The sequence below is a fragment of the Mastigoproctus giganteus genome, chromosome 2 (genome assembly GCF_048544385.1).
Source record: "Mastigoproctus giganteus isolate SK-2022 chromosome 2, ASM4854438v1, whole genome shotgun sequence".
In the NCBI taxonomy this organism is placed as follows: domain Eukaryota; kingdom Metazoa; phylum Arthropoda; class Arachnida; order Uropygi; family Thelyphonidae; genus Mastigoproctus; species Mastigoproctus giganteus.
This window is the reverse complement of record NC_143576.1, coordinates 151,263,027-151,286,331: the sequence shown is the minus strand read 5'-3', so window position 1 is coordinate 151,286,331 and position 23,305 is coordinate 151,263,027. Positions and strand designations below refer to the sequence as shown.

The 23,305-nt window shown below is 39.9% G+C and overlaps 1 protein-coding gene across 2 annotated transcripts in view; it reads left to right on the top strand.

Moving 5' to 3' along the window:
* The first annotated feature begins 1,196 nt into the window (after positions 1-1,196).
* Positions 1,197-23,305, top strand: part of LOC150089662 (ADP-ribosylhydrolase ARH3-like) — a 162,841-nt gene continuing 140,732 nt past the window's right edge. For both annotated transcript variants that reach the window (XM_090389585.1, XM_090389584.1), the window contains exons 1-2: positions 1,197-1,574; positions 17,149-17,254. In XM_090389585.1, coding sequence (XP_090245711.1) covers positions 1,409-1,574; positions 17,149-17,254 — 272 coding nt within the window. In that variant the 5' untranslated portion in view covers positions 1,197-1,408. The remainder of the gene's footprint in view (positions 1,575-17,148; positions 17,255-23,305) is intronic.

The following is a 23,305-nucleotide window of genomic DNA, read 5'->3' as shown; positions in this document are numbered from 1 at the left end:
TGAATTGGAAGTGGTTATTTGTTATTTATTTATTTTTTTTTGGCTGATGCTTCATAAGCTTGCTTTCTTGCATCAAATGCCTCTACTAATGCTAATGCTACTACTATATTCAGGCAGAAGATGGACATTTTGAACGATTACTATAAGGTGATGTGAACAGTTAAGTGTCACCTTCAAAACTCGGAAACCAAGCATAATAATTCTTCTCTTCCTTGGTGATTCCCGTCTACCTTTGTTTTTCTCTCTCTCTCTGGATAACTGGGGAAATTTTTTTTCAGGTGCATCATAAGCCTCAGGCTTCCTTTCACCATATGGCTGTTAATAATAATAATAATAATAATAATAATAATAATAATGCAATACGATAAATATAATAATAATAATAATTTCCAGAACTATGTTGACATAAAATATTTTTATTGTGTATATATGAGGAACTCATTCCTGAAGTTATGCCATGTATTTTTGAGACACCCTGTATATAGATAGAAAGTTAAAATCATTGGATCTATTGTATTAAATACTATATTTTTAATTTTGTTTAATTCAATATTTCTTAAGTGTAATAATTCTCAAATTATTGCAAATATATACAAATAGTCACAAAATATACTTATTATTATTTTCAGGCAATACAAAATAATTACTTGAAAATAATAATTAAAAATTAATAATAATTACCTATTTCTATTATCGTTTTCATAACTATCTATTTTTATTTTTATAATGAAATTCTTATCTAGTCAGGAAATTGTTTTTTATTCGTTGTGAAACGAAAAAAAAAAATAATAAATAATGTGTTACGTAATACATTGCCAATATTACAGACTGGCAGACACAGTGGGCGTTGCGCATGCTCCGTGACAATCCCAACACAGACCGGCAGGTATAGTGAATGTCACGCATGTTCAGTAAAGTCGGAACTGTTCTGTCCGAATATGTAGACCGGTAGATACTGTACGGAGAGTGTGGCGCATGCTCCGTGACAATTCCCAGCACAGACTAGTAGATAGAGCGGCAACCGGAAGATAGTGAGTATCGCGCATGCTCAGCAAGTCGGAGCTGCCCGTCAGAATAGCGGAGCTAGCGGTGACTTGCGGGCTGACCATGACTCACGACACTGAAGTGCAGGATCACCTCAAATTGTTATGTAGTCAGGAAATTTTTATTCTTTCTGAAAATGAAAAAAAAAAAAAAAAACATACTGCACGTACGTACTACATTGCTAGTATACGTATACAGTCAATGTCGCGCATGCTCAGTCAAGTCGGAACTGCCCGTTAGAATTCGATTCATGCCAGGAGCTGGCGGTGATTTGCGGACTGATCGTGACTCACAACACTAAAGTGCAGAATTATCTTAATTTTTATCTCTACCTTACACCAATTTAATTTTAAATTCAAATGCTATGGCCGCTGTGAGCATTGCGTCCCAATTAGCTGGTAAATTCCGCGGATGTTTAGTTGGCAGCTTACTAGGCGATTGCTTGGGTGCTCCATTTGAAGAAGATTTACGAGTTTCCAAGAGCGTGCTAACTAATTATTTTTTGAAGTTAATGAATGAAAATGTAACAGGTAAGCATACCATTATTTAAATATTGAATACAAATGTTGGAGTAATTATCTAATTGTAGTGTCATATTCAGAGTCTGATTGGAAATTGCAAGTCCCGGTGTTTACGGAGTATCCAACATCCGAAAGTTTGGAAATTTGGGGGGGGGGGAGAACACTAAGTAGGTGATATTTTAGTGGCATGATGCGCACATAAATTGAAATGGACAGTATTGATGATCTAAGCACTTCAACGTACTTAGTGTACTACAGATTATTCACAGTTCCAGAGGCGGACTGGGTCAAAAATTCTTATCTTATTGTAGCGGCCTCATACTAGCGTTTATGGCTAAAATCACACCGGCCTCCATCATCCTCTGGTACGCGGGGGTTTCCTCGGTATGTCTTATGGCCAGTTGCCCCCAACCTGGTTTCCAGCTGACGGTGCAATGATAGTGGCGAAAATACCATTCCGTTACCCCTGGGGAGGACAACGGCCGATTTATTATTATATTAGCCATATAGTGTAAGGAAGCTTAAGGCTTATGCTGCACCAGTCAAAAAAAATCTGAATACCCTGAGGAAGAGGGAAAATTAGGAGGGCATCACCAAAAAAAAAGTGATGATATGCAGCTCAGGACCGTGGGTGTGCCAAGCCCATACTCGCCAGATGTGAGCCCCAGGGGTGGCATGGTTGTAATAATTTTTGTGAATGAAGAATGGTAAATTTAGAATGAATGTATTTGGTAATCACAAAATGGCAAGGAAGCAAAGCTTATCAGGCCAAAAAAAAAAAAAATCCTTAAATTTAGTCTAACTATTTAAAAAACACTAGGTGGACATTTTTTCCCACTGGTTAATTGCTGCATGTGTATTTCTGAAATTATACTTTTTCTATTTAAATTCATGCCCTCATATGTGCATGTTCTAAGATGACCATGTCATAAGTGTTTTTACTTCTACGGAAATCTTTTTAAAGTCTTATACATTTCATTTAAGGTCTCACACAGATGCCTAGTTTCCAGATGCTACAATTAACAGAAACCCAGTAGACTTTTGCTTGGCAAGAATATCCTTGTGTTCTCCCAATTAATCCTGTTATTCTTCACATTGTTCTTTTCAACAGGTCTGTGGCCTACCTAAAACGAGGTTTCTTTTACATTAATTACTGTGAAACATTACACTAGCCAACAAAAAATATTTTTTGTCATACCTCTCCAATGAAAATATGTGTGTGATTCTGGAGGAAATAAATGCACTAATTCCGAAAATCACCATAACAAATCTCTATCACATCTACATCAAAAGATGTACCAATGTTTAATGTTAAAATAAAGGAATATATACGTATAATTCGAGTTTGTAATGCAAGTGTAAAAAAATATATGTTCTCTATAACTCATTTAACTTCGGAAAAAATGTCAGAAATCATAGTGAAATAGTTATATTTCGATAACATATAATCAGCATACCTGTAATTGTCTTTAATAATGTAGGTGCTTCCGTAGCCAGGTGGGAAGGAGCAGCAGTGCGTAGCACACGCTTCTTGATTAGACCGGGGTTCGAGCCTGTCACCACCAAATACGGAGGATGCGGAAAGGACAGGGAATGACCACCGCTTATCCTGGAGCAATATGGCCTTAGTTGCTAATGCTCCTAAAAAACAAACAAACAAACAACAAACCTTAATAATGTTTACTACTAAGGGATTTTCTCTTGCATTCCTGCTTACTCTCCCTCGCAAGGAACCATCAGTAATCTATGATCATTAAAAGACCTGGCAGTTCAGAAAACTTCAGATATGAAGTATCTGAAGTTTTCTGAACAATGCAGACAGGCTGCAAGAGCAGGTCATGGGGGTTTTGTCAATGATATATAGGAATTTTGCTAGCAGGGAAAAGGAGGTGATTGTCCTTTTGTACAAGGCATGGTCAGGCCACACCTTGAGTACTGCATACAGGTCTTGGAGGCCTCATTTTAGGAAGGATATAGATTTGCTTGAGCGAGTACAGAGAAGGGCAACAAGATTGGTGAGGGGGAATGATTTTTTTTTTTTTTTTTTTGATTTGGTAGTTGTTGGCGCATCGGCTTCTATGGCCATATTGCACCTCCCAAGGTTTTTGCAGTACTTTGATCCAAGCCCGAGGCGGGAATCGAACCCGCAACCTTTGGGTTGCCGGGCAGGTACTTTACCCACTCGGCTAGCCCGGTCGGCGAGGGGGAATGAAGGGATCCTCTTACCAAGAGAGGCTTAATTTCTGCAAATTGCAGTGGCTGAAGACTAGGCACCTGCGCGGTGATCTGATTGAGGTGTATAAGGCCTTGAATGGGTTGAGCACGTTGAATTCTGATGGGATTCTTCCACTTGTTCAGATTACGAACCTAAGGGGGCATAAATTCAAATTGAAGAAAGACAGCTGTAGAATAGATGTGCGGAAATTTGCCTTTAGCCAGTGGATGGTTGTAATTGCTGGAACAAACTTCCATCTGTCGTTGTGGAAGTTGATATGTTAAATAAATTTAAGGAGGAACTGGACAAATCATTTAGAGAGAATGGTTGTGTGAATTTTTTTTTTTTTTTTTTTTTTGGCTGATGCTACATAAGCTCATATGCTTGCTTTCTTGCAGTACATGCCACGATTACTATTACATTAGAAACAAAATATGAGATCATAAGCAAACATGCAGCCAGAATGACTGTTAAAGATCTTTGTGCGAAATATTACGTAAGCACTTCATCTTACCTATGCTGCTATTTGTGCAAAAAGCATTATCCATTTTTGAGATGCTTAAAGACAAAAAAAAGGGGGCAACTGTAAAGAAACTTTCACTGTGAGTACTGGATGGTTTGATTGTTATAAAAAAGAGCTGGTTGGCATAACGTTAAAGTGCAAGGAGCATAACATGATGATGAAGAATAAACATTCTTTAATATTTGTGTGACATAAATAATTTCATTATTATTAGAGTTTGCTTGATTTTAAAGGCAATGTTTTCATTTCTTTGGATAATTAAATCATTGTTTAAGCATGAACTATTGTTTTGTTGACCTTTATTTAACATTACTATGATCAAATTTTTATCAATCCAAGTTTGATGTCCAGTGGTGGAAGAAGAACCTTGTTTGATTGCCCTAAAAGAATATATTTTACATGACATTGTCCTGGTATGAACGTTGTCCTATGAACTTGTCAAGCTTGTCCCAATGTTGCACAGCATAATGTTCTTTTGTCACATGGCTGTCCCATAAACACAAAAAACAGCAATATTTTGTGAAATTCCCCTGTAAACCAATAAAATTAAGATTACAGCATATGTTCCAACCATAATCCTAGCATTTTATAGCATGTAGAGCCTTAGACATGCTTTCATGATTTTCTTTAAGTCTAACTAAATGAAACACAGGAACTGATGAAAATTCATTGCCATTATGAAGCAAAACTGCTTTTAAACTTAATTTTGAGGCACCTCTGAATAAATGCCATTCATCTGACTTATGCAGGATATCAAGTTATTTCAGAAGTCCTGTAATGTCTTTGCAAAAACATACTGTCCTTCGTAGCAAAATATTTCAATAACTTTTTGTCTTTTTCGAAACTGAAATCTTTGTTCCTGCTGTGAGTATATTCCACTGCTCTAACCTAGAACCTACTTGGAAAACCTTGGCACAGCCTACAAAAATCCTCACCAAAAATGTTGTGTGCTCTCCTCAAATTGTAAATTGTTGTATCAGAATTTGAACCAACGCCAGAATTGATTGCTAAAATTAAGAGAATTAGCATTTATCTTTTAAAATAAATCAGTATGTCATACATTACTGACCAGATTATGCAAAATTGGCATATTTTGGTAAAACGTAACTCCCTCTATATTTAATAACTGTGATGTGATATGAAACTATCATGGTGATTTTCGAAATCTGTGCATAAAAATTGGTTAAAAACAGCATTTAAGTTCTTGGAGGTAAAAATCATGTTGACTAGTATTATTATTGGTTGAATTCATTATCAGAAACGTGACTCTTTGATCCTACTGTAAACAAATGAGTAAGGCAGATTATTGGAGATGATGTTAACTTGATTATTTCATCTACTGGAAAATGATAAACTTATATGTATAAGTCTAAATACGTGGTATATGACTAAGTATTCAAATACCCCCTCTCCCTCCCTGCTCTATGCTCTGTGAATATTTGTGTACCATGTATAAGCTTAAACATACTGACATGAATCTCTTGTGCTGCCTGTGTCTTGGGTGTAGATTGGAACTTGCAGACTTTCAACCTGTGATGGAGTTTGAATGTGTCGCTTACTTTTCTGTGTGTACAACTGCAACTTAGTTGAACCTCCTTGAATCCACTCTATTGGATGTTAATCAATAACGGAAGACTGTATATGGCATCTCAGTGAAAGAAAGATGTGATTGAACTCAGGGAATGTGTTCATCAAACTATAAAGATGGTGGTTTGTACCTCAACCCAGTCATCTACGAAATCAGCATAGAGTGGATGCTATAGGAACATCCATCCATCCATCAGGATACATACTGAAGGATCACTGGCAGTTGTAGTATTGTGTTCAGTGGTAGGGATAGCTGCATAGGGCTTATGCATAGCTGCTCTATGCATAAGCCCTACATTATGGTTGCCAATATCAATTGGCATTTGGCCGTGTCATTCCCAATATTCATGAACTCTTAAACATTGGCAGAAGGTGCCATGGAGTGCTTCATTCTGATAGACATGTTTTGGTGTGGAGATTGCCTGAAGAGCACCTCAGCCCCAGGGGCTCATATCTGGTGATTATGGGCTTGGTACACCCGGGATCCTGAGGTGGATATCATCATTCTTCTCTTTCTTGGTGATTCCCTTTGACTTCTCTCTCACTCTCGAGGTAACTCAGAAATTTTTTTTTGGCTGGTGCAGCATAAGCTTCAGGCTTCCTTGCACCATATGGCTAATAATACAAAGGGTACTAGGAAAGTTTTGCAATACAGCTTTGTTTATTTAATTTTTTCAAAGTAATTTCCTCTACATTCAATACACCTCTCCATCCTCCGAAACCAATCTTTAAACCAGTTCTGCCAAGTTTCACTAGGGAGTAAAGCACACTCGTTGTCCCAAGCCCGTAGAAGGTCCTCATCACTGGAAAATCGCCTCCCTTTTAGCTTCATTTTCACATGCGGGAACAGTGCAAAGTCGCAGGGAGCAAGGTCTGGACTGTAGGGAGGGTGCTCGAGAAGTTTCAGTCCTGTCGTGGTCAAATATTCGGTGCAGGCTTTGGCGCGGTGAGCTCGAGCATTTTCGTGATGGAGGTACCAGGTGTCCATTCTTGACTTTGGCCGCAGGTTCTTCATAGATCCAATGACTTTAGGCAGGCATTGTTCAGTATGCCACTTAGCTGTGACTGTCTTCTGCGTGTCCAAAACGACACTTTCCACAATTCCACTCGATTTGAAAAATACAGCTATCATTTTCTTCTTTACAGATCGGGATTTTCTGACAATGACGGGTGTGTCATCATCATCAAAGACCCAAACTTTGTTTTGAGCCTTGGTCGGCAGATCGTAATAGTACAGCCAAGTCTCGTCACCTGTCACGATGTTGTTCACATACCGAGATTGTCCCTTATCAAACTTTTTTAACATCTCCCGGCACCAAGTCACACGTCGTGTCATCTGCTCTTCAGTCAGTTGATGCGGCACCCAGAGAGAACAAAGTTTCTTCACGTGCAAATGATCTTGCAGAATCGAACGAATTGCTGGTGCATTTAGGCCCAAAGTATCCTCTATCTGTCGGTAGGTCACTCGCCTGTTTTCGTCAAGCATTTTCCTCACAGCAGTAACGTTTTCCTCCGTAACTGACGTCCGTGGCCTTCCCGGCCTCTCAGAATCCTCCAGAGTGAAATTTCCCCTTTGGAATTCTCTATACCACCTGAATATCGTTGTACGATGTGGACAATCATCATCTAGTGCAAGAGTCATTTCTTCTAAGCACTGGTCTATGGTTAAACCACGCACGAAATTATACCGCAAAACTGTCCTTATCTCATTTCGTGACCACGATGCCATCGCAAGCACTTTACACTCTCACTACTAATGAATAACTGAGCCCATCGACTTGGCGCGGTGGCTACTATGCACGTATGAACATGTCTCAACATGCAGCAACAAGCAGCATCCTGTGATTCATTGTTGCGTCATATTGCAAAACTTTCCTAGTACCCTTTGTAATATAAAATGTGTACTCTTGACCATGAAGCTGGCAAGAGGCAACCTGATGGCATAGATTTGTTTCATGGCCATTGGTAGTATTAGTACTTGGCACAATGTAGTCTGTGACTTAAGTTGACTTCTGAGCAGTTATGCACTACGAACACTATGTTAGTACAATTAGAGTGTCAAGGAACGAGTGGGGGTCTCAAGGCACACCCTGACCCTCTATTATAAGGCAGTTTTTCTGCTCATTGTTTCATATGCAGCGGGGGCCTGGTTCCACCGGGCCACGAATGGTAAAATCAAAGGAAAATTAGCTTCAATCCAAAGATCAATGCTGCTGGGCTCCTGTTGGGTTTGCTGCACAGTCTCCATGGCTTCATTACAAGTATTGGCTGGTGCCCTACCATTGGACCTCCATATTATCTTCAGGGGTTATCCTACAGAATCAAGAAATGCATTCCAACAGCAATAGCAGGAGTAGAGATCAATCTAAACACAAAAGTTAAACAAGAAAAAACACTTATAATCAAATGGTAAAACTGTGGCAGACCAGATGGGACACCTCGCCGTTGGGTGCTGTAACCAGGGTATTCCTTCCACAGGTAATTTCACTACAGCCAAACAACCAATAAGTTGTTTTCCCCAACCCTCCAGTCCTCTTTCATTCTCATTGGGCATGGGTCACTAAATAGCAAACTGCACCAGCTAGGACTCCTTGACACAGGCCGCTGTCACTGCGAACAGGTGGAAAATTGGAGGCACGTGCTCCTCTACCAGGGGCAAAGAAACAACCTAAAGAGGGAAATCCCAACCTACAGCGAGGAACAACTATACCAATTAATAGACACCCCACACAAACTGAAGGTATTCCAGGTCTTTCCCGCAGAAGTATTTGAGAAGAGGAAAACTTATGCTAACCAGACCCCAGGGACTTAAACTGCCGACTAATGCCAACCAACTGATAGAATACTGATAGAGTCCTCATACTGTTGGATGTGCTGCATTTGGTGACTGAAAGACTTCACCCTCCCCCCCCCTTTTTTTTTTTTTCACAATCTGCCCTGGCTCCAGGATCACCCACTGGAGCCTGGGCAGCAATAGCACCCTACTGCTATCCTTTCCTCTCTGTCTGGTGCTGGATACTCCCTATGCAGATGGAAACAACTTTTTTTTTTTTTTTTTTTTTAAACATTCTGTTGCTGGCACCCTGGTCATCGCTCTTTTCTGTTCCCAGCTGGGGTGTGAGATCAAAAATTTTTTTCTTTTTTATTTATTTATTTATTACTATTATTATTATTATTTATTATTTTTTTTTTTCTTGCACTCTCTCCTGGGCTGGGATTCCCCAGGCCAGGCCAGCAAACCCTCTCTCTCAATCTTTTATTTATTTTTTTATTTTTTCGCTCTCTAACAATTATCCTGGATTGGGGCCGGGGGAGTCCACCTCCTCTCTTCTCCTTTCTTCCTCTTCACTTTGCACTTATTTTCTTTTCCTCCCTGGGAAACTCCTTCCCTAGGGAGGAGGGCAAGCAGATAGCATTAGCATTAGTAGAGGCATTTGATGCAAGAGAGCCAGCTTATGCAGCATCGGCCAAAAAAAATAATAATAAAAAAATAAAAATAAAATAAAAAATAACCACTTCCACTTCACCCCTCTGTTCGTTCGTCTATCCTACATCTGTCTTTCCTCAATTTGAATTTATGCCCTCTCAGGTGATTATTCTGAGCAAGAGGAAGAATCCCATCAGCATTGAGCATGCTCAAACCATTCAAGGCTTTATACACCTCTATTGCCGCCTCCGTAGCCAGGTGGGAAGGAGCAGCAGTGCATAGCACCCGCTTCTTGATTAGACCGGGGTTCTAGCCCGTCACCACCAAATACAGAGGATGCGGAAAGGTCAGGGAATGACCACTGCATATCTCCTGAGCAATATGGCCTTACTTGCTAATGCTCCTAAAAAACCACATAACAAATAAATATACACCTCTATCAGATCACCTCGCTGGTGCCTAGTCTCCAGACACTGTAATTTGCAAAACTTAAGCTTTTCTTCGTAAGAGCACCGCTTTGTTCCATTCACTAATCTTGTTGCCCTTCTCTGTACTCGTTCCAGCAGCTCTACATCCTTCTTGAAATGAGGCCTCCAGGCCTGTATACAGTAATCTAGTGTGGCCTAACCATTGCCTTATACAAGGGAATAATCACCTCCTTATCCCTGCTAGAAAAATTCCTATATATCATTGACAATACACCATGAGCTACTCTTGCAGCCCGTCTGCACTGTTCAGAGAACTTCATATCTGCCTGCACAACCACCCCCAGGCCCCTTTCATTCTCTACCACTGTCAGTGTAGTACCACAGAGTTGATACGTTGCTCTGGGGGTTGCTGTTTCCCATGTGCATTAAAATCGAAAAATAAGTGACACCATCTAGCGAGCAAAATAAGAACTAAAATATTTTTTCAAAATCATAATATGGAGTAGCCTGTGCGGACGTACATTTTTGCCACTCCTGGAACAGAAGTTTTTTCTGATTTATTTTCTGTTTTATTAGCTTAAATTGGCATATTAACTTATTAGCGCGCGGGTGCATAAGTACACGTGCCTTGAGTGACCGGGGTTCAAGCCCGTGACTACTCAATACGGTGCTGTTTCTTGTATTCTGACTATCTTGTTAACTCCTCTGACTGTTTGGGCGTCCCGGAGTATAAACAGAAAATTTATTATTATTATTATTATTTTCTAGAGTAGATTTATATTCCTATTTACGATACTTAGATTAAAGTAACTTAGATAGAGATTTTGTAGGTATTACTTAGTATTGGAAAGGGTATCAAATCCACGTGTTTACTGATCGTAAATTTCCGCCGTTGTTACGCGATACAAAATACCTCGAAATAGATAGCATAAGCTTTATATAGTATAGTATAGTACATAATATTGTCAATTAATCAGATAATTAATCTTGTTGAACTTCATTGTCAATTAAATTGTACTTTTAACTATACATATAACGACTTGGGTTACGTAACATAAATAATTAGTAAAAAATAAATAATTAATACTTAACTTGATACGGAAGTTATATAAAGGGATTTCGTAGATAACACTCGATACTGAAACATAAATATAGCGTTATAACTGTGTTGGGATATAAGTTTAGGGTTTTAATTTTGTACTGAAATTGAAATTTTATTGAAATTAAATCGAAATCATGACTCAGACCAGAGCAGCAAAGCAAAAGGCTCAAGCTAATGGGAGTGCTGTGGCTCAGGGGAGAAGTGAGGGGGGGGGGTCAGTTGCCCTCTGAATTATAGCCTATTAAAATGCACTACTTGCTTGATGTTTGTGGAGCAGTCGGGTACGGGACATGATACTGCCATGGGGGATGTCTTTGTGTGTATGTGGGCGGGATGCAAGGAGTCTAAGGAAATCAGGCGACAACTCAGCGTTGTTATGGGCCAATATGAGAGCTTGAAGGACAGGGTGGATGCCCTGGAAGGATTAAAAGTGAGTGGCCCATCAAGCTCTCAGCTGCCCACACCAATGCCAGAGCTTGCACTTGGTCATCACGCAACACAGTGGCAGCCCCCAAAACAGAATGCACTGGTCCCAAAGGAACTAGTAGTTGTTGGTGACTCTATTGTCAGGGAAACGGGGAAACATGCTTTGTAAAAACGATAGGTGGAACAGGACCAGATTATGTCTGCCAGGGACAAAGGTTGATGACGTTGTAGAGTGGATATCAGCTTTTAAGGGCAGAAAAGGTGATATAGTTGTACACGTTGCACTAATGATATTAAGAGTAGGAGACCGGCGGAATTACTTAACAAATACAGGTCACTGTTGAAAAAAAGCCATGAATTAGGGTTGAATTTGGAAGTGTCTGCAATTCTGCCGAGACACGATAGGAGGGAGTATATGATGAAAGCCCTGTCGATCAATTCGGCCCTGGAAAGACTGTGCAAGGCTCAAGGGGTAGAATTTTTTTCAGATTGGTCTGTACTTGTTAACAGAAGAGACTGCTTCTACAGGGATGGGATACACTTAAATAGAAAGGGTGCAAGAATGTTTGCTGATGCTATCGAGGCAGTGTTAGGTGGGTCGGAAAACTGCTAGATTGGGGGGGATACAAGGACTAATAGATTAACAGTAGCCACTGGCAGAGTTGAAAGTGATTCTTGCACTGCTTCTGTTGGAATGAGCCGCAGCCTGGAAAATAAGATGCAGGATGTTTCAGAGACTGCTGGGAATCATTGGGGTACAAATAAACACATGGTTTGTGTTAGGGTAGCTAAGAAAAAGAACAGGCGCATGTATACTTGAGTGTACACCAATGCTAGGAGTTTAGTAAATAAATTTGATGAATTTAAGGTATTGCTCAAAACATCAAAGGCAGATATTGTGGGGATTTCAGAGACGAGGTGTCATAAGGAATGCAGAACTGGAATTTGGGGAGTACAATGTCTACAGAAAGGATAGGAAGGGAGGAGGGGTAATGCTATTAGTTAAGAAATACATAAAATCCACGGAAGTGAATCCAGTCGACATTGCTGGACAGTGCAGTGTCGAGTCAGTTTGGTGTGACATAAGCATTGGGAGATCAAAATTGAGAGTAGGAGTGTGCTATAGGCCTAATGACTCTGATGAGTATAATAAGAAACTGTACAGGGAAATAGAGTGGGCCAGTAAATCAGAGAGTCTTATAATGGGGGATTTTAATTTCCCAGATATTGACTGGAATTTGGGGGCTGGTCTCTCACACACTAGCAAGGCTTTTGTGGATTTATTGGATGATTGTTTTCTACATCAGCATGTTCGGGAGGCAACTAGAGGGAGTAATACTCTTGATTTGATTATCAGCAGTGATTCTTCATGCATTAACAATCTGCAGATAAATGAACCACTAGGTGGCAGTGATCACAATGTGCTGAAGTGGGAGTTACTCAAAGAGGTAACTACCATTAGGGGTAAAAGGAAGGGTTATTGTTTTCGTAAAGGTGACTACGATGGACTGAGACAGTTTTTAAATTCTATACAGTGGGACCAATTGATGATGTTACCAACAGCAAATTCAAAATGGGAAGCATTCCAAGAACTTATATTGGAAGCTACTAGGCTTTACATACCAACTAAGAAATATTGTTCAAGGTTTATTATTATTATTATTAGCCATATGGTGCAAGGAAGCCTGAGGCTTTTGCTGCACCAGCCAAAAAAAAAAAAAAAAAAAAATTCTGATTCTCTCTTGAGAGAGAGAGAGAGAGAGAGAGAGAGAGAGAGAAGAGGGGGGGGTCAGAAATAGAAGGGAATCACCAAGAAAGAGAAGAATGATGATATCCAGCTCAGGACCCTGGGTGTGCCATGCCCATACTCACCAGATGTGAGCCCCTGTTTAGGCCTAAGTGGATGTCAGATGAACTAAGAGTCATATGGCAGAGAAGAAAAATGCATGGGATACATACAAATTAACACGCGACACAGAAGCCTATGATAGATACAAGTTGATCTGTAACCAAGTTACAAAGGAGGTTAGATAGGTGAAGGCAGATTACGAGAAATCTTTGGCAAGGGATTCAAAGAAAAACAGCAAAGAGTTCTTTACTTATGTAAACTCTAGAAGGAAGGGGATGAATCAGATTGGTCCACTTGATATCGATGGGTCAACTGTTGATGATCCTGCTCAGGTAGTTAAGAAACTAAATGAATATTTTGCATCGACATTCACACATGAAGAGTTATTCAGCGAAGGGAATGCCAGACGTGTATTCAACTCTGGCAGTAAGCTAGAGAATCTTGTAATAACTGAGAGTAAAGTGGAGGAGAAATTGTTGAAGATAAATACAAGGAAGGCACGTGGGGGTGGATGGTATCTATCCAGTTATATTAAAGGATGCAGCAAAGGAAGTAAGCAAACCCTTAGCCATAATTATGAGAGCTTCCTTGGACTCAGGGGAAGTACCCATGGACTGGAGATGTGCAAATGTGACCCCAATTCACAAAGCAGGATTAAAGGGCGACACAAGTAATTATAGACCTGTTAGTTTAACTTCTGTTCCCGGAAAATTAATGGAGGTGCTGGTTAAAGAAGCACTGCAGGATCATCTAGACAAGAATTCAGTTATAGCTCGGACACAGCATGGTTTTGTTAAGGGGAAGTCTTGCCTGACCAATTTGATTGGATACTATGATGCAGTCACAAAAGAACTGGATGCAGGATATTATATACTTGGATCTTAGAAAGGCTTTTGATACTGTTGCATATGGAAGATTGCTGCACAAATTGGAGCAGTGTGGCATTGGACGCAGATTTCTGCTATGGATAATGGGGTGGTTGAGAGGGAGAAGACAGAGAGTGGTAATCAATGGACACTGCTCATCGTGGACTAATGTTATTAGTGGAGTCCCTCAGGGTTCAGTATAGGGTCCATTATTGTTTTCTGTATTTTTAAATGATATTGATGATTAGCATTAGCATTAGTAGAGGCATATGATGCAAGAAAGCAAGCTTATTCAGCATCAGCTAAAAAAAAAGAAAAAAAACAAAAAAAAAAAAAACAACCACTACTCCCATTTCACCCCTCAATTCGTTCGAAATACCTGTCCAGCTGAGCCTTAAATTTGTTTAGGCTATCAACTTCAACAACAAGCGATGGAAGTCTATTCCACAAACCAACTGCCCGCTGGCTAAAGGCGAATTTCCGCACATCTATCCGACATCCGTCCTTCCTCAATTTGAATTTATGCCCTCTCAGGTGATTATTCTGAGCAAGAGGAAGAATTCCATCGGCATTGAGCATGCTCAAGCCATTCAAAGCCTTGTACACCTCTATCAGATCACCTCGGCGATGCCTAGTCTCCAGGCTCTGTAATTTGCAAAACTTAAGCCTTTCTTCGTAAGAGCAACCCTTTGTTCCATTCACTAATCTTGTTGCCCTTCTCTGTACTCGTTCCAGCAGCTCTACATCCTTCTTGAAATGAGGCCTCCAGACCTGTATACAGTACTCAAGGTGTGGCCTGACCAATGCCTTATACAAGGGAATAATCACATCCCTGTCCCTGCTAGAAAAATTCCTGTATATCATTGACAAGACACCATGAGCTACTCTTGCAGCTCGTCTGCACTGCTCAGAGAACTTCATATCTGCCTGCACAATTACCCCCAGGTCCTTTTCATTCTCTACCACTGTCAGCGTAGTACCACAGAGTTGATACGTTGATCTGGGGTTACTGTTTCCCATATGTAGTACTTTACATTTGTCAATGTTAAACTTCATTTGCCACCTCTCAGCCCATCTGCTCAACCTTTCCAGATCCTGTTGCAGCAGCATAGTATCAGTAGTGTCCTTAACAACCCTGCCAACCTTTGTATCGTCTGCAAACTTGGACATTAAGCCTGATACACCATCATCAATATCATTTATAAATACAGAAAACAACAATGGACCCAACACTGATGGTATGATGGTATATCAAGCTTAATGTCCAAGTTTGCAGACGATAGGATGGTTGGCAGGGTTTTCAAGGACACTACTGACACTATGCTACTGCAACAGGATCTGGAAAGGTTAAGCAGATGGGCTGAGAGGTGGCAAATGAAGTTTAACATTGACAAATGTAAAGTACTACATATGGGAACCAGCAACCCCAGAACAACGTATCAACTCTGTGGTATTACACTGAGAGTGGTAGAGAATGAAAAGGACCTGGGGGTAATTGTGCAGGAAGATATGAAGTTCTCGGACAGTGCAGACGGGCTGCAAGAGTAGCTCATGGTGTCTTGTCAATGATATACAGGAATTTTTCTAGCAGGGATAAGGAAGTGATTATTCCCTTGTATAAGGCATTGGTCAGACCAAACCTTGAGTACTGTATACAGGTCTGGAGGCCTCATTTCAAGAAGGATGTAGAGCTGCTGGAACGAGTACAGAGGATAGCAACAAGGTTAGTGAACGAAGGGTTACTCTTACGAAGAAATGCTTAAGTTTTGCAAATTACAGTGCATGGAGACTAGGCACCGGCGATGTGATCTGATAGAGGTGTATAAAGCCTTGAATGGTTTGAGCATGCTCAATGCTGATGGGATTCTTCCTCTTGCTCAGAATAATCACCTGAGAGCGCATAAATTCAAATTGAGGAAGGACAGATGTAGGATAGATGTGAGGAAATTTGCCTTTAACCAGCGGGTGGTTGGTTGGTAGAACAGACTTCCATCCCTTGTTGTGGAAGTTGATAGCCTAAAAAAGTTTAAGGCTCAGCTGGACAGGTATTTCGAATGAACAGAAGGGTGAAGTGGAAGTGGTTATTTTTTATTAATTAATTTTTTTTTTTTTTTGGCTGATGCTGCATAAGCTTGCTTTCTTGCATCAAATGCCTCTACTAATGCTAATGCTAACAGAAGTTAAACTCGCAGGTCTATAATTACTTGTGTCAGCCTTTGATCCTCCTTTGTGAATTGGGGTCACATTTGCACATCTCCAGTCCATGGGTACCTTCCCTGAGTCCAAGGAAGCTCTCATAATTATGGCTAAGGGCTTGATTACTTCCTTTGCTGCCTCCTTTAATATAACTGGATAGATCCCATCCACCCCACGTGCCTTCCTTGTATTTATCTTCAACAATTTCTCCTCCACTTTACTCTCAGTTATTACAAGATTCTCTAGCTTACTGCCAGAGTTGAATACACCTCTGGCATTCCCCTTGCTGAATAACTCCTCATGTGTGAATGTCGATGCAAAATATTCATTTAGTTTGTTAGCTACCTGAGCAGGAACATCAACAGTTGACCCATCGATATCAAGTGGACCAATCTGATTCATCCCCTTCCCTCTAGAGTTTACATAATTAAAGAACTCTTTGCTGTTTTTCTTTGCATCCCTTGCCAAAGATTTCTTGTAATCTGCCTTCGCCTGTCTAACCTCCTTTGTAACGTGGTTACAGATCAACTTGTATCTATCATAGGCTTCTGTGTCACGTGTTAATTTGTATGTATCCCATGCATTTTTCTTTCCTGCCATATGTCTCATTAGTTTATCTGACATCCATTTAGGCCTAAACCTTGAACAATATTTCTTAGTTGGTATGTAAAGCCTAGTAGCTTCCAAGATAAGTTCTTTGAATGCTTCCCATTAAATGTCTCATTAGTTTATCTGACATCCATTTAGGCCTAAACCTTGAACAATATTTCTTAGTTGGTATGTAAAGCCTAGTAGCTTCCAAGATAAGTTCTTTGAATGCTTTGAACTTCGGTCTGTTCTTGTAACTGCTAAAGAGTAAGAGAATTTTTCCTTTCTCCCTTTGTTTATGAATCATTTTAAATTGCACTTTTTTAATATATTTTTGATTATTTCGGCTGCTATTGATTACCATTAACTCTTACAGGTAAAGTTCAAATTCAACCATATACAGATGACACTGCAATGACCTGGTCCCTTGCAAAGTCTTTAATTGAGAAACAAGTATTTGATGCTAAAGATATGGCAGTCAAGTAAGAACTTTCCTTTTCTACTAGTTTTAAAAATTTTCATATTTTAGCATTAGTAGAGGCATATGATGCAAGAAAGCAAGATTATACAGCATTAACCAAAAAAAAAACAAAAAAAAAACCATTCCCATTTCACTGATCTATTTATTCCAAATGTTTGTCTAGTTATTTCTTGGATTTTTTAAAGCTATCAACTTCCACAACAACAGATAGAAGTCTGTTCCAGCAATCAATTACCCGCTGGCTAAAGGCAAACTTCTGCACATCTATTCTACAACTGTCTTTCCTCAGTTTGAATCTATGCCCCCTCAGGTTCTTATTCTGAGCAAGCGGACGTATCCCGTCAGCATTAGGCCTGCTCAAACGATTCAAGGCCTTATACACCTTGATCAGATCACCTCACAGGTGCCTAGTCTCCAGATGCTGCAACTTGCAGAACTTAAGCCTTTCTTCGTAAGCACACCCCTTGGATCCTCTCAGCAATCTTGTTGCCCTTCTCTTTACTCGTTCTAGCAACTCTACATCTTTTCTAAAATGAGGCCTCCAGACCTGTACACAGTACTCTAGGTGTGGCCCGACCACAGCCTTGTATAACGGGATAATCACCTCCCTGTCCCTGCTAGCAAAATTCCTATATGTATGTCATTGATAAGACTCTATGACCTGCTCTGGCAGCCTGTCTGCACTCCTTGGCAAACTTCATATTTGACTGCACAATTACCCCTAGATCTTTTCTACTTTCCTGAGTGTAGTACCACACAGTTGGTAAGTTTCTCTTGGGTTATTGCTACCCATATGCAGTACTTTGCATTTGTATTTGTACTTTGCAATGTTCAACTTCAGTTGCCACTTCTCAGCCCATCTGCCCAACTTTTTTAGATCCTGTTGCAGAGGACACTGCCAGTTACTGTCATTAACAACCCTGCCAAGGGTTGTTAATAACAGTAACTGGTAGTGTGATACCTTTGAGGTATCATCAGTGTGATAACTGATGATACCTTTGTATCATCAGCAAACTTCGATGTTAAGCCTGATATACCTTCATCAATATCATTGATAAATAAACAAAACAACAATTGGCCCAACTCTGAACCCTGGGTTGACTCCACTAATAAAATTAGTCCATGAAGAGCAGTGTCCATTGATTATCATTCTCTGCCTTCTCCCACTCATTCATCCTTTTATCCATTGTAGAAACTTGCCTTTAATGCCATACTACTCCAATTTGTACAGTAGTCTTGCTTGTGCAATAGTATCAAAAGCTTTCTTGAAATCCAAGTGTATGATATTAAAAATTATTTTTTGCATCTAGTTCCTTTGTGACCAGATCGTAGTATCCAATCAGATTGGTCACACAGGACTTCCACTTAGCAAAACCATGGTGTGTCTGAATTTTTACTGCAGTTTTGTGTAGATGATCCTGTAATGTTTCTTAATCAGTGACTCCATTATTTTCCCCAGAACAGAAGTTAAACTAACAGGCCTTTAATTATTCGTGTCACCCTTTGATCCCCTTTTTGTGAATTGTAGATAGATTTGCTTTGCACATCTCCAGTCCGTGAAAACCTTCTCTGAGTCCAAGGATGGTCTCATAATTATGGCTAAGGGGTTGCTTACTTCCTTTGCCACCTCCTTTAATTTAACTGGATAGATCCCATCCATCCCAGGTGCCTTTCTTATGTTTAATTTCAACAATTTCTCCTCCACTTTGCTCTCAGTTATTACAAAATCATTTAGCTCCCTGTTAGAGCTTGTGTCCTCCACTCCCCTACAGAATTCCTTATGTGTGAATGTAGATGCAGAATACCCATTTAGTTTGTCAGCTATTTGAACAGGATCATCAACAGTCAAACCATCGATATCACGGACCAATGTAATTCATCCCTTTCTTTCTATAGTTTATATAAGTAAAGAAGCCTTTGCAAAAGGTTTCTCGCAATCTTTGGTATTATTTATAAATAACTTTTATGTATAATTTTTTTAAAAATTATTATTTATAAATATTTTTTATTTTAAGCCAATGCTTAACATATGAGTAGTTGCCATGATATGAAGTTTTCTGAGCAGTGTAGACAGGCTGCCGGAGTAGGTCATGGGGTCTTGTCAATGATATATACAGGAATTTTGCGAGCAGGGATAAGGAGTTGTTTATCTCCATGTATAAGGCAATTATCAGGCCACACCTTGGGTGCTATGTACAGGTCTGGAAGCCTCATTTTAGGAAGGATGTAGAGTTTTTGGAATGAGTACAGAGAAGTGCAGCAAGACTGGTGAAGGGAACAAAGGGATGCTCGTATGAAGATAGGCTTAAGTTCTGCACATTGCAACTTGTGGTGATTAGGCATCTGCGAGGCAATCTGATTGAGGTGTATAAGGCCTTGAATGGATTGAGCAGGCTCAGTGCTGTTGTGATTCTTCCACTTGCTCAGATTACAAACCTGAGGGGACATAGATTCAAACTGAGGAAAGATAGTTGTAGAATAGATGTGTGGAAGTTTGCTTTTAGCCAGCGGGTAGTTGATTGCTGGAACAAACTTCCATCTGTTGTTGTGGAAGTTGATAGCTTAAATAAATTCAAGGCGGAACTAGACAAACATATGGAATGAATGGATCAGTGAAAGGGGAATGGTTTTTTTTTTTTTTTTTTTTTTGGCTAATGCTGTATAAGCTTGCTTTCTTGCATCTTGTTCCTCTCCTAATGCTAATGTTAACTTGGTACTTGTTTGCTCTTTGTGTGTGTTAATGAATAACAGAACTGAATTAAATACTAAAATTTAAAGTTGTTGAAGATAAACAAACAGCTGAAATTTATGCTTATCCCTAGATCAAAGATGCTTAAACTGAAAACTGATGAAAATTTCTCTTTGTGCATATGCTTCCACATGTGCATGCACATTTAATCATGGTGCAATTTTATTTGTCTTACTGAACTATAGAGTCATTTAGTCATGACTTATATATGAGAGTGATGTCTTTGCATAATTAGAAAAAAGAATTGGTCAGCTGAAAATGTGTAAGCTGGTATAGTATAAACAGGGTGTGTAACACTGTTATTATTTTAAATAGTTGATTTATCTGTAAACAGTGATGGTCCCAGTATAGCTTGTGGGTTGCTGTCTCTAGTACTGCCTGGGGTTTGTACTTGTAGTAAGCTGCCAAACTCTTAACAATCGGTTCCCTTTAAAAAAATTCTGATTAAAGAGATATAACGCAGTATGTATTTTTTGTACATTTCTCCCAAAGAAGAGGCTAAAAAAAAAAACAAAAAAAAAAACTACCCGTTCTCATTTCACCCATTCATTCGCTCCAAAAGTTTGTACAGTTCTTCCTTGAATTTATTTAAGCTATCAACTTCCACTCAAGTATAAATTGTCCTTAATTACACAGAAGATGTCATAAGAAATTCAGAAGAAGATAATAAAGGCATTTATCTAGTCAGTCGCACTATATGCAGCAGAGATATGGATTCTAACAAAGTGAGATAAAAAGAGACTTGTGGCCTTTGGGATGTGGTGCTGGTGCAGGATGGAAAAAAATTAAATGGACTGAAAAAGTGTCAAATGTGGAAGTATTAAGATGTGTCCAATAACAAAAGAAAATTTTTGGTAGAATAAGATCAACTAGACTAAAATGGGTGGGCCACGTGATTCAAAATGGTGGATTACTTCTGGACACAATGGAGGGGACTGTGGAGGGAAAATGCCCCAAGGGTAGACCAAATAAGACCTTCGTTGGGACGTTGCTGGATGAAGCAGGACTTCAAAACTTTGAGGAACTAAAACAAATGCACAGGAGAGACAAAGATGGTGACAGCTCATTACTCTCTGGTGGCAGAGGAACTGACTAGTCATAAGACTGAATTACTGATGATGATGATGACCAACTTTCACTTTAGCAATCAACCACTCGCTGGCTAAAGGCAAATTTTCACACATCTATTCTGCAACTGTGTTCCCTCAATTTGAATTTATGCTCCCTCAGGTGTATAATGTGAGCAAGAGGAAGAATTCCATCAGCCTTGAGCTTACTCAAACCATTCAGAGAATTATACACCTCAATCTGATCGCCTTGCAGATGCCTAATCTGAAGATGCTGCAATTTGCAGAACTGAAGCTTTTCGTGGTAAGAGTACTCCTTTTTTTTCACTCACCAATCTCTTTGTACTTCTCTGTACTCATTAGCATTAGTAGAGGCATTTGATGCAAGAAAGCAAGCTTATGCAGCATCAGCCAAAAAAAAAAAAAAAAAACCCACTTCCACTTCACCCCTCTGTTCGCTCAAAATACCTGTCCAGCTGAGCCTTAAACTTATTTAGGCTATCAACTTCCACTACAAGGGATGGAAGTCTGTTCCACCAACCAACCACCCGCTGGCTAAAGGCAAATTTCCGCACATCTATCCTACATCTGTCTTTCCTCAATTTGAATTTATGCCCTCTCAGGTGATTATTCTGAGCTAGAGGAAAAATCCCATCAGCATTGAGCATGCTCAAACCATTCAAGGCTTTATACACCTCTATCAGATCACCTCGCTGGTGCCTAGTCTCCAGACACTGTAATTTGCAAAACTTAAGCCTTTCTTCGTAAGAGCACCCCTTTGTTCCATTCACTAATCTTGTTGCTCTTCTCTGTACTAGTTCCAGCAGCTCTACATCCTTCTTGAAATGAGGCCTCCAGACCTATATACAGTACTCTAGGTGTGGCCTGACCATTGCCTTATACAAGGGAATAATCACCTCCTTATCCCTTCTGGAAAAATTCCTGTATATCATTGACAATACTCCATGAGCTACCCTTGCAGCCCGTCTGCACTGCTCAGAGAACTTCATATCTTCCTGCACAACCACCCCCAAGTCCCTTTCATTCTCTACCACTGTCAGTGTAGTACCACAGAGTTGATATGTTGCTCTGGGGTTGCTGTTTCCCATGTGTAGTACTTTACATTTGTCAATGTTAAACTTCATTTGCCACCTCTCAGCCCATCTGCTCAACCTTTCCAGATCCTGTTGTAGCAGCATAGTGTCAGTACTGTCCTTGACAACCCTGCCAACCTTTTTATCGTCTGCAAACTTGGACATTAAGCTTGATATACCATCATCAATATCATTTATAAATACAGAAAACAATAATGGACCCAACACTGAGCCCTGAGGGACTCCACTAATAACATTAGTCCATGATGAGCAGTGTCCATTGATTACCACTCTCTGTCTTCTCCCCCTCGACCACCCCTTTATCCATAGCAGCAATTTGCCTCCAATGTCACACTGCTCCAATTTGTGTAGCAGTCTTCCATGTGCAACAGTATCAAAAGCCTTTCTAAGATCCAAGTATATAATATCAAAGTTATTCCCTGCATCCAGTTCTTTTGTGACTGCATCATAGTATCCAATCAAATTGGTCAGGCAAGACTTCCCCTTAACAAAACCATGCTGTGTCCGAACTATAACTGAAGTCTTGTCTAAATGATCCTGCAGTGCTTCTTTAACCAGTGCCTCCATTAATTTTCCTGGAACAGAAGTTAAGCTCACAGGTCTATAATTACTCGTGTCAGCCTTTGATCCTCCTTTGTGAATTGGGGTCACATTTGCACATCTCCAGTCTATGGGTACCTCTCCTGAGTCCAAGGAAGCTCTCATAATTATGGCTAAGGGTTTGCTTACTTCCATTGCTGCCTCCTTTAATATAACTGGATAGATCCCATCCACCCCGGGTGCCTTTCTTGTGTTTATCTTCAACAGTTTCTCCTCCACTTTACTCCCAGTTATTTCAAGATTCTGTAGCTTACTGCTAGAGTTGAATACACCTCTGGCATTCCCCTCGCTGAATAACTCCTCATGTGTGAATGTCGATGCAAAATATTCATTTAGTTTGTTAGCTACCTGAGCAGGATCATCAACAGTTGACCCATCAATATCAAGTGGACCAATCTGATTCATCCCCTTCCTTCTATAGTTTACGTAAGTAAAGAACTCTTTGCTGTTTTTCTTTGCATCCCTTGCCAAGGATTTCTCGTAATCTGCCTTTGCCTGCCTAACCTCCTTTGTAACTTGGT